This window comes from Ahaetulla prasina, chromosome 6, assembly GCF_028640845.1.
Source record: "Ahaetulla prasina isolate Xishuangbanna chromosome 6, ASM2864084v1, whole genome shotgun sequence".
NCBI classification, from domain to species: Eukaryota; Metazoa; Chordata; class Lepidosauria; order Squamata; family Colubridae; genus Ahaetulla; species Ahaetulla prasina.
The window spans coordinates 46,625,287-46,638,176 of NC_080544.1; the positions used below are offsets into that span (position 1 = coordinate 46,625,287).

At 35.3% G+C, this 12,890-nt stretch overlaps 1 protein-coding gene across 8 annotated transcripts in view; it reads right to left on the reverse strand.

Moving 5' to 3' along the window:
* Positions 1-12,890, reverse strand: part of TACC2 (transforming acidic coiled-coil containing protein 2) — a 184,259-nt gene that overhangs the window by 149,358 nt on the left and 22,011 nt on the right. For all 8 annotated transcript variants that reach the window (XM_058187263.1, XM_058187269.1, XM_058187268.1 and 5 more), the window contains 3 exons: positions 11,310-11,388; positions 2,789-2,976; positions 1,137-1,265 (listed from right to left, as the gene is read on the reverse strand). In XM_058187263.1, the coding sequence (XP_058043246.1) occupies positions 1,137-1,265; positions 2,789-2,976; positions 11,310-11,342 (350 nt within the window). In that variant the 5' untranslated portion in view covers positions 11,343-11,388. The remainder of the gene's footprint in view (positions 1-1,136; positions 1,266-2,788; positions 2,977-11,309; positions 11,389-12,890) is intronic.

Consider the following 12,890-nt stretch of genomic DNA (forward strand, 5'->3'; position numbering starts at 1 on the left):
GTAATCATTCTATGTGTTTATGGCTATGTTTTGCCAATTTATATCCTTTTTTTGTGCCAAAATTTTTTCATGTATCTATGTCTGTGTCTACTCTGTTACTTGTTTTCTTGTATTTGTTGATTAAATAAATAAATAAATAAATATTGAAAGTCACAGCTTCCCTACATACTGTATGTGATGAATATGCACTATGTATTTTGAAATACGAAAGAGAAAGAACATGAATTAACAATTTTGGTTTCCTAAAGGTTTTTTTTTAGTGTTTAAGAGAAGTTGGTAGTAACTCCAAAATACAAGTAACATCAAACTCAGCCATTGTTAAGTATATTATGAAGTTCTACAACTGCTACCTAGTATGAATTTAGCCCAAAATGGAAAACCTACAAGGAATCATGATCTCAACACCAAAGACACCAAAATTTCTCTTTCTAAACGTTCATGCTCAAACTAACTATAAGAAGGTGAGAGGAGATAAGCTTGTAATACGTTATCCCAACTTCATGCACTTAACATGTGAAGGGGAATTATTGTGGTCTTTAAAAACTGTGGATTCTTAAAACTCAGGTTATTACAAGTGGTTTGCAACTTGCTTGTAAAGAAAAATTTATCACTGCTATTTTTATTTATCATTTTACATAAACAATGTGTAGCAGAAAACATACACATTTATAAAATGTGAGCTTTTAAGAACAAGGAATCTTTCACAATAGAAGACTAACGGATGTAACAAAAAACAATTCTGTTCCAATTGCAATGTTTCCACACTTTGCTTTATGTGGTTTAAAATGAAAGTGTGAAAATCCAGGTTTCAGTAAGCTAACGGACTTGTACCGCATTTCCTCATTAATGCATTTTTACTTTTCTTATACCAATGTTTGGACAAACAAAACAATTAAAACTAAAAAGAAAAGAAAACCAAGACTGAGGCTTCAGAAACATACAGAATTCAAGCAGCACACTTTCATTTAGAAAACCCAAATCTAATAAACAGTCAAAAATGATGTAAGGAAGGCTCAAAAGACCTGAATAAACTTATCAATTGTTGCATTTTTTTTAAAAAAAATCCATAAACAAGATGCAAATCCAAATCTATAACTACAGAGAAAAACAAGGATAGTTTCTTAAATTAGCTGTACCTGCTCAGGAGAGGATTCTGGGTCCTTAACTCTTCATTTATATCAATCCCAGCAAAAAGAAGATTATTTGGGTCTAGGGATTGGTGGGGATCCCTTTCCTCCAAGTCAGACACTAGAGGCCAATTTCCACTGCCAGAAAAAGAAAGAAAGTTGTAGAAAAAGGAACACATTCACAATTCTTAATACCAAATTAAAAATGGAAAAATCAATTTGGCATGCAGTCAATTCCCTTAAAATATTATCATAGTAGAGTCAGACATTTGTGATTTGAGTCAGTGCACTTTTAAGTCTCCTCAACCTTTTTTTTTTTTTTAAATCTAGGCCTTTGGTCTCTTCACACAGTGATGAAGGTATGGAATGGAAATAAATCTGTCCAGCTTCTCATGCTGGATTTAGGATCTTATGACACTTTGTAGTTTAGTTTGATTCTTTGGTTCAGTTTGGCAGAAGACTCACATAGACAGCTTGGCTAGATAGAACTTTTATTGCGAACAAGAATAGGTAAAGGTTCCCCATACGCATATGTGCTAGTCGTTCCCGACTCTAGAGGTAGTCATCTCCGTTTCAAAGCCGAAGAGCCAGCACTGCCTAAAGATGTTTCCGTGATCATGTGGCTGGCGTGACTAAACACCAAAGGTGCACGGAACGCTGTTACTTTTCCACTAAAGATGGTCCCTATTTTTCTACTTGCATTTTTTACATGCTTTTGAATTGCTAGGTTGGCAGAAGCTGGGACAAGTAATGGGACCTCACCCCGTTACGCGGCACTAGGGGTTTGAACCACTGAACTGCCGACCTTTCGATTGACAAGCTCAGCATCTTAGCCACTGAGCCATCGTATCTCTTTTTGCGAACAAGAATAAGGCCATGCAAAACAATTGATTGTCTACTGCTAGTGAGAAGATCAAAATTACTTTTATACCTCTAGAAGTATAAAAGATTTAAACTTGTGACTTCTTTCTAGCCTTCAAACTGTCAAATACTTGGTGCATCCTTTTGGAATTCTTGAGATAAAATGGTTTTATTCTCTGGTCTGAGAATTGCTGCTCCTATCTGACCCCTCACAACAGTGTCCTCATAAATGCGCAGTCTTGCTCTCTAGCTGAAAAATCTGCTGACCTTTGATCTTATGTGTTTCTGGAAATTATTCATTCCCTCCAATTCAGTTTCTGCCTCCTTCCTGAAAGAAGGCCAAACTTTCCAGGAAGGAAAGCTGGACCAAACCCCCAAACATTGTATGCCTGAAATAAACTCTCTCCACCTTAACTAACTTCAAAATGGGAAACTAATAAAGGTATATTTTAAGTACTAGCGAAGTTTGTAGTACCACATAAAGCAGATCATTATTTGTTTCTTAATTCAAAATAATGTGTCCTGTTCCTTAATTACAAGTACTACATTGGATACGATACCTTAGGTCATTTTATGCATGTACTGAAATGGTATTAATAGGATTCTATTATGTTCTTGTATTGCCCATAGATATAAAAAAGGAGTTAATTGGGTAATAGGTGACTTTTAATTTGTAATGTTACTTGAGTTACTGTAGCAGATTTCCCAGGCAACAACTTCCTGGCCAATAGACAACTTTAAATGTGTTATGCCTTCCAATTACTAACTTCACTAATAAAGAAAAAATATATTCTGCCTACCTTGTATCTTCTGTGGTTAATGAGAAACTATCATCTGGCAGTGGTAATGAAACTGCAGAATCTGATGGTAACATGTTCAAGTCATCTTGATTGACTGATTTCTCTCTGCTCTTTTTCCTTGACTTTTTAGTTTTTATTTCTCTCTCAGTACTAAGTGGCTCTGTTGATTTTGGAACTGAAGGGCCCTCCTGGGAAAGGAAAACAAACACGAGTTTTAGTTAAAAAGCACTCAAGTAATAGAATGAATACTTGTTTTTTTAATAGCAAAATAAAAATTCATAAATGTCTTATTTTAATGTTGCTCAAAGCCAAATAATGAATAAGCAAATAATAATAAAATAAAGGTTTGGAACTGTGGTGTTGTGTGGGAAGAAGAACAACTATATGACGCTCTTAGCTGGCCCTTAGAGATATATCCTTATCTCTTTTTCCAGCCCATTGACCATTTCCTTTTGATCAGGAAACCTATTAGTATAACAGAGAGGAGAAAAGGCTGTGCTTTTTAATGACAAAAAATATACTTCAGAATGAGGTGACTTGTCAGTGGTACTTACATAACAAGAAATTTATGGCATTTTAAAGATTACTTTGTATAATACAAGACTTTCTATTGTTTTTGTTGTAATAGATTAGTGATTTTTGTATTTTCCTTCAAACTTTCAGGTACATTGATAAAAAAAACATGAAACAATGATCTGTCAATCTCAAAGAAAGCTTTCAGCTTCAGTAGGGAATTTGTTAGGCCATTGTAATAGTAAATTAAAATATTAAGAATCATATGCATACAAAATATAATGCTTAAACAATATAGTAATACTGGACCCAGTGCTTCAACATCTTATTTTGAACTGTAATTCCCGTTGGATTATCCCTTTCATTTAGATATAGGTTTACAATGTTTCTTCCTAACCATGGACATCTGAATTAATATACATTTTTGACAGCATGATATCTGAGGAGCATTTGGTTGGAATTTTCCCTTTCAATATAGCTTACTATTTTCTAAACCATACCACACAACAATAATTTTGACTACATGCAATCCAGTTGCGAATGGCAGGTGACCATAGCCTACCTTCTCTGTGCTTCAAAGCTAAACAAGTTGTGTTTATTTAGAGATGAAAGACTACCAGGAAATTCCAGAGCTGTAAATCAGATTGAAAAGGCAAAAAGCCTTTATGGAAAAATACAACAGCAAATTTCTTCTATAATCAAGATAATTACATGGATATTACCATATAGAGATAAAGACGCCCAGCTAGAGGATGTGTTTAATCTCCTATATTGTATTCAGCCATTATGTAGTTTGCTTTGCTTTCATTTAGTGTCATGTTGTCTATGGACTAACGATTGTTTGAGAACCATGGACTAAGGAGGCTTCTAGGTTTGTGACAGACTCTGTAATCTTTTTATTATTATTATTATTTATTGGATTTATAAACCGCCCTTCTCCCGAAGGACTCAGGGCGGTGTACAGCCAGGATAAAAAAGAACAATATACAGTTAAAATACAATTTAAAAACTTATTATACAGTATGGCCGAAATAATTAAGAATTAAAAATCTAAAAACCCCAATTAAAACTTATTATACAGTATGGCGAAATAATTAAGAATTAAAATCTAAAACCCCAATTAAAACCAGAGAAAATTTAAAATTTAAAATTAAACAATTTAAGAAAGCCCATACGAATAAACAAATATGTTTTCAGTTCGCGAAAAGTCGAAGGTCAGGAATTTGACGTAAACCAGGGGGGAGTTCGTCCCAAAGAGTGGGGGCCCCCACAGAGAAGGATCTTCCTCTGGGGGCCGCCAGCTGACATTGTCTGGCGGACGGCAGCCTGAGAAGGCCCTCTCTGTGCGAGCGTACGGGTCGGTGGGAGGCATGAGGTAACAGAAGGCGGTCCCGTAAGTACCCAGGTCCCAAGCCATGGGCGCTTTAAAGGTGGTTACCAAGACCTTGAAATGCACCCGAAGGCAACAGGAAGCCAGTGCAGTCTGCGCAGGAGAGGTGTCACATGTGAGCTACGCGTGACTCCCTCTATCACCCGTGCAGCTGCATTCTGGACCAACTGAAGCCTCCGAGTGCATCTCAAGGGGAGCCCCATGTAGAGAGCATTGCAATAATCCAGGCGGGAGGTAACCAGAGCGTGAGTGACTGTGCATAGGGCATCCCGATCAAGGAAGGGGCGCAACTGGCGCACCAGGCGAACCTGGTGGAAGGCTCTCCTGGAGACGGCCGCCAAATGATCTTCAAACGACAGCCGTGCATCCAGGAGTAATGTAAGAGAAAAGGAGTAATCTGCAGGTAATTTCTCCTTTTCTCTTACATAACTCTAAGTATGGAAAACATCCCTACGCCTACCCTTAAAACAGAAGGTTTAGTCCACATTTAAGGTTTAAAGGATTAGGATCAATATAAAGTTTGCTAGTTCATCACTGTCATACCAACTTTTAAAACCTTAAAGTACCCAAAAATTAAAACTTTTAATTTTTAACATACCAACTTTTAAAACCTTAAAGTACCCAAAAATTAGACTGAAAATATCATCCTCCACCATTGCAGAGCCAACACCATGATACTGAACAGCTTCCTTTGTCTCCTGGAAGGATGATAGATTGTCTGCAGCTCCCAAGCTCTAAAATGTTGCCCATCTATAACAGACTATTATGTTCCATACTTGTATTTTAATTAGACTGAAATAGTTGGCATCATTTTAAAAATAGAAGAGAAGACAGATATGAAATTGCACTAATACATTTTAATTATAAGCACATTTAGGTTTTGGGGTATGAATGTTTTAAGTTGCAAGAAATCATTCAAGAGTGAAAATGCAAGCACAGATGATCAGAAGCTAATATTACATTACTGTCTTAAATGAAGTTTTAGAAAGTGATCTGAAAAAATTTATTCTGTATTCTTCCATGATTAGATGTGTTTGTTATACACAGATCTCTTATGTAATAGGTACCTCTAGTAATGAAAACTTATGAAAATTTCCATTAGATCATAAGATATCTAAAACCAACCTATTAGGTTAATCTTTGTTCCTCTAGTAATATGTCAATAAAAGTTGGTTTGTTAAACTTATGACCAAAAACATTTCCCTTTTCCTTGAGATGAAATAGCAAAGAAAAATTTGTGGAAGTTGGGTTCTTCTGAATTTCTTTGGAAAAAGCAGATTGCTGAGGAAAGGACAGAACTTTCAAATTTGTATTGTGCATATATAGATACACACACACACACACACACACACACACCACACGTATGTATATACATATGTATATACATATACATAGAGTAGCATTACATCTGATTTTATTTTCTGCTCAAAGTAAATGCTCTGTTTCTTCCAAAAATAACTTTATTTAAGGTCTAATCACATTTTACATGGATCTACCGATGTTGCCTTTGTTTATACTTCTGAAGCTAATCTTTAAGACTAACACCTATCCCTTGTTTTTCATTGCTATTTCAAGTTCTTAATAAAATTAATAGTATTTTAAGCAATTTGGGGTGTGTGTGCCAAATTGTATTTTAGTGGTATGATTGTAAGATCATAATATGTCTTGGAATATATTATGATGGTCCTCTCTAGTTTCTACCAGATACTGCGTTAAAAGATACTAGAATGTTCTTCAGATTGCAGAAAGGGGAAGTCGTGTTTTTTTTTCTTTTGGACTTACTATTATGACCTGGTTTACCATGATTGAGGAGACTTATGAAGATTGCTTGTTGGTTGCGGCTGGCCCAGTGGTAGGCAAATAGAACGTTTCCATTCAGTACTCAATTTTCATAAATTTATAAGAGACACAGAAATGATGCACATGTATGCACATAGTACATATATAGTAAATGGTAGCACTCAAAATGTAGGTATTTTAGTCTAGTATGCTGTAAAGATTCACCCCATGTAGCTACTTTTATTATTCTACTTAGTAAACTGAGTTAAGAAAACATGATTACATGTTTTCATAATTCATGATTATGAAAACAGCGATAATCTCAAGAGCACATATAAAAATATTACATTAATCAAAGAATACATAATGATTCCCAGAATTAATATTTATACTATCATTGTTTTATACCTGCAGTGCAGTAATATAAAATGTATTCTTATTTTATAAAGAAAATAAATAAATTGCTGTAATGTGCAATCTATCCTTTTGAGAGCAAGAATAAAATAAGCATAAACAATCCAAATATTCAAAACAAATTTTCCTCAAACAAGATGATGATGATGATGATGATGATTATATAGAAATAACCTCACAGGCAAAGAGAGCAGGAATCTTGCTGATAAAGTCTACTACTAGTGAATTGGAACAAATTCTGTTAAATAGTACTCAACGGTATACGCTTTTATTCATCAAATTCCTCCAAAAGTTAAGTTTGTAATTATTGTCATGTTGTTGTTAAGACAATATCAGTGTATAGGATGACAAACCTCTCTGAAATGTTCCTGCTAATCATCAAGGATTTAATTGTGTTTAGAAAAGGGAGAAAAAAAGAAAATGTTTTTAACTTAAGTTTTTCCTTTGGAAAGCCTGAAGGATGGGTGGGAGTATTAGCAACCATTTTTAATTGGTTCAAGTTAACAGAGGTCCTTTCTCTCTCTATCCTTTCTCCCACCCATCCCCCAGTAGTCTTCTTCCTGCAGTACTTTCCTTATTATAAACACAGAGCCTTTTAAGGCAGTTGTTGCAACATGATATAGTTCTGTGTCTTGGCTGGAAGTCAGTTTGGATGAATTACACCAAGTTTCCATTCCTAATAACACTGTGCTAACAGGCAGATGAAGCCCTGGAAAAAAAATTGTAGTAAAACTGACCTTAGGGTTTTTCCCCCCACTTCATCTCCCATTGTGCTACGCAGACAGTGCAATCTGTTTGGCACAGACATAAACCTTCATCTGTTAAATGCATCAGTGTCCTCATTCTGAAGGACTCACTTCCTCCATAAGTGGTTGAAAGGGAACACTGGGAAGTTGACCAAAGGACATTCCCCTGGTGTCAGGAGTCTGATTTCAGAAACAATTGCTAAAGTAGCCAGCTACAAACACAAGACAGTTGTTAAAATGCTGCCCTGAATGGGCCGTACTGCTTTGTAGTCAAACAGTCTGTATTTCTGTAGATAAATGGCTATCTAACTAATAGTTTGGGAACAAAGTGCTACATACATGATTGTTGTTTGCAGCAGACAATAGAGTTATTGTGGTATATTAGCAATTAGAGTAATTGTGAAATTGTTTTAATCAAGAGTTTGTGTTTCACTGATATTGACTGGTAATGAAGGGTTTTTTGGTTTTTTTTTGCAAGTAGATTTAATAACTGGGTTATTTTGGGCCAGTCACTCTCTCTCAACTCTAGGAAAGAAGCAATGGCAAACGACTTCCCAAATTCAGGCCAGGAAAAGTGTACAGAATTGTCCTGGCAATTGCCAAGAGTTAACACTGATTTGAAGACACTAAACAAAAAACAACAAACCCCCCATTGAGTACATTGGTGGACATTATTTGATATTTGTATTTATAGATTATTTGTTTTTATTGTTCTTTTATCAACATTATTTTTTACTCTAAAACTCCAAGAGTAATAGATAGATAGAATTCAAATAATGAGATAGATTATTCTCATAGATAGATAGAATTCTCATAGATAGATAGATTCTCATAGATAGATAGAATTCAAATAATGAGTCTCTCTCTCTCTCTCTCTCTCTCTCTCTCTCTCTCTCTCTCTCTCTCAGCACATTAGCCGGTTTAGCTCACGCTGGTAAAGCCTGTTATTAAGAACACAGTAGCCTGCAATTACTGCAGGTTCGAGCCCGGCCCAAGGTTGACTCAGCCTTCCATCCTTTATAAGGTAGGTAAAATGAGGACCCAGATTGTTGGGGGGGCAATAAGTTGACTTTGTAAAAATATACAAATAGAATGAGACTATTGCCTTATACACTGTAAGCCGCCCTGAGTCTTCGGAGAAGGGCGGGGTATAAATGTAAACAAAAAAAAAAATTATAGTAGTGGCCAAAATTGTGCAAACCTTTTGGGAAGCGTATATTTTTGAGGTTTGATGGCTAATAACACCACTTTTTTTTGAATTTCAAGATAATCATATTCCACCTCTGGAATGGCCTTGGAATAGCCCAGACCTTAACCCAATTGAAAATCTATGGATCTGACCAGTGGTGGCTTTCACTTACCTTTGCTACCAGTTTGCTCGTGTACGTGCCATTTCTGCACATGCGCAGAGCACATCTGATGATGTCTGGGCAGGTGGGCAAACCAGTAGCAATCCCACCACTGGAGCTGACTAAAGAAACTTGTTAATCAGAAGCGACACAGCAGTAAAACCCAGTTAATAGAAGCGATCATTCAATCTTGGTTTCACATTATAACAGCTGCAGAACTAAGACTTGGTTCAGTCCATGGGAAGACATTGTAAGGCCGTAATTCATGCTAAAGGTTACCCAATTAAGTATCAAGTATATCTCATTTTTTTCGTATGGTGATAATTTTTGTATATCTCATTTTTTTCTACATGTTTCACTTTTCTTATTTATACTGTAACTGCTATTCTATTAGCAAATCCTTCATAAAAGTTATTACATTACATTCTTAATTAAATTATCTTTCCATTAATATATAATTTTATGGTACTAGTCCAAACAAAAAAAGTGGTGTTATTAGCTAGTTTTAGAAAATACACTTTTACCAAAAGGTTTCCACAATTTTGGCCACCACTGAACAATTTAATGGAATGTCCTTTATATAGGAACTCTCAAGGGAATGAGAAAGGAATAACAATGTGTCAAAAGGTAACCAAATGACCCATCTATTGTCATGAAAGCAATTAAGTCCCACTATTAGAAATTTCAGAACTGTAACTTAATTTTCTACAACATACTGCAGTTTTAAATAATACTAAATCTTAGGATAAAGTTGTGTCACAGATATTGGCAAAGCTTCCAGTGCACTGCAATATTTTCTAAACACACCATTAATTTTTATGTATGTATGTGTGCATGTATGCACAGTATTTAATTATTTATTTGATTTCTATAACTGTCCATATCAGCAAATGACTCTGCAGCAACTATGAAGCAACTTACTAAGCGTACTAACGTCACTCACTAATCTTTGTAAAAGAACCAGTCCTGCTCAATAAAGCTTAACGAATGCTTTGGTGCAATTTGGATAATAATTTAAGCTCACAGCAACTTTGCCATGCATTGTATTCTTGAAACAATTAACTATGTTTTGTGTTCTCCCTCCTCTGAAAGGTTCAGGGCCAATATTTTTATTGTCAACATTATAGAATATAGGAAGCACATATTTTTCTCCTTAGAGAATCCCAAAGTATTACTAATACTTAAAAAATGTGAAAACATATCAAAGCTTTACAGATGACAAAGATTCGGGCAATTCTCAGCATTTTTCACATTCTATATAAATTTTTTTGAAGCACTCTGTGTGGTTATATGTGAGTGTGAAAGAAAGATCAGTAAAACTGCAGAGTTTTCTTAATTTCCATTTATTTATTATTTCTTAATAAAATCCAGTTACAGAATCTGATGAGTGGAGAAAATATACACCATTTCAGACGTAGGAGTACGCAAACTGCAAAGTGAAAAGGGTAGATCAGCAAAACAAAGTTAAGAGTTGATGGGACAGAGCAAGGAATATTCATCACCCATTCTACAACTCTATTTTTCTAAAGATCTGATTCCCTGTTACCAGGTCCAAATTGACTAATATAGGTAATCCTTGATTTACAACAGTTTATGCAGTGACCGTTCAAAGCTACAAGAGCACTGAAAAAAGTGGCTTATGACTGTTTTTCACACTGAACAACCATTGCAGCATCCCCATGGTCACGTGATCAAAATTCAGATGCTTGGCAACTGATTCGTATTTATGAAAATCACAGTGTCCTGGGGTCATGTGATCACCTTTTGTGACCTTCTGACAAGCAAATTCAATGAGGAAGCCATATTCACGTAACAACCATGTTACTAATTTAACAACTGCAGTGATTCACTCATCAGTTGTGGCAAGACAAGTTGCAAAATGGGGCAAAAGTCACTTAACAAATGTCTTGCTTTGCAACAGAAATGTTGGGCTCAATTGTAATCGTAAATTGAGGTCTACCTGTATCTTGCTGACTATACGGTAGAATCTTGAAGAGGATTCCAGAATATTTCCAAACGAGTAATCCTTCTCCCCCATCTGTTGAATATTACTCTATCCTAAACTGCCCAAATCATAGCATAGGATATTTCTAGCATTTTCTGAATTATTTTTCTTTTCAGAGTTCAAAAATTACTAACTCGTCGCTTTGGCACATATAGTTTGGTGATCTAGATCTCTGCCTTCTACATTAGGAACTTTTGCATAAACAGAAAAACAATTTGTCCTCTCTTTGCTCCACTCACACAAATGGCATTTGTTTATCTATTATGAATCTTGTCCTTTATCTTATAACATTTAGTAACTTCAATAAAATGTTTTCTGTACTCACCTGACTTTCTTGGCTGCTGTTTTCATTACCCATTTCAGCAGGAAAATATCAGAGTCAACTTTTGCATTAAGAATATCAGCTGAAAGAAACAAACAGTCATTAGGGATTTCCCAGTAGTGAGGGGAAAATAGCAACCCATGAAGAAAATAATCTGCTTTGCGCCTCGCCATAGAAATTTTCCCCAAGCCTAGCAGGTATGTGCTTGAAAAGATAGCTTTACATTACGGATCTAACTTCTGCCAATCATATTTTTGAAGTTCTTGTTTCCATAGCCCCATAGGCAGAGGGGAGCAATCAGAGACACTTTTAGACTCATGACTATGCTCAAAATGTAGGGTCAAAACAAAATAGAAGAAAAATGGGCTCACATCATTTCAAAACAAGTTTTCCTTTTATTGCAAAATTAATATAAGCCTTCCCTCTGCCATACAACAAAGATTATCATCATGTGTCCTTCTCACAATTCTGCTTGATGTTGGGGAGTATAGTGAAGTGACATACTTTTGACAGTACCACAAAGGGGAAATAGATGAAAGTTGGAATCTTAAATGACTAATTTAGCAAGATTTTTGGGGCATGATCCCTTGCCAGTATGGACTCCAGGCAATGCAATGTCTTAAGCCATCTCTGTTATTATGCAGCTTATTTGCTACATCTGTCATTGTCAATATGCAAAGGCTAGATTGGACAAGGCTAGAAGCTAAGAAAATTTTTCCATTACAATATCAATAACAATAACAAATTGCTCCATTACAATAACAATACATAAAGGTTAATTGCTCCTTCCATCCCAAAGTGAGACGTGCTTCTTTCTCTTATTTATGCAATATAACAAAATTTTAATTTGATTGTTTATATATGGGTCAAGAACCTTACATTCTGTTATACTTGTTCATAACAGTTATTTTAATTCTTGTTTTTGCAAAAAAAAAAAAAATCCAGCTTATCAAAACCCTCTTGAATTACTGTCTGCAATATTTCTTGTTCAGTATCAGCTGGAACAGCCAGACACAATAGCTGGAAATTGCTTCTGATAACAAGTTTGTGGGAAACTGAGGTTTTCCAGGTATTGAAGTCTGTAACCAGTGCACAATCTACATATAGATAAGTTCGATATAGCAGTAAAGTGATATGCATTCAAGAGTTGGGAGAATGGCCATTGAAATAGTATGAATATGTCTCAGAATTTGAAACAGCCTCATATTTGAAACACAAATTCAGTCATAATTAAATTTAACATGGAAACCATGCTTGGACTGTGATTCCAAATTCCACAGACTTTTACCACACCCAAAATCTGGGTTTATCTTAACTTTTTTTTAATCTTTAAGCCTTGAATGGTTCATTAAATAAGGATAGATTTTTATGACCACATAGAAAAAACTGTAACTTTTTATGTTGACGTGATTCATACCTAGCTGATTCTGTTGATACTTACTTATTAGCATGACTTTAATAATCTATAGCTTTAAAATTACATGAGGATTAGGGTTAGGCTATGTGGCTCCTTGCCAAACAAGGGAATAAATCTGCTGTGATCCGATTTTTGAAGCAACTTTGACCCCATGATCCCTCTTTTGA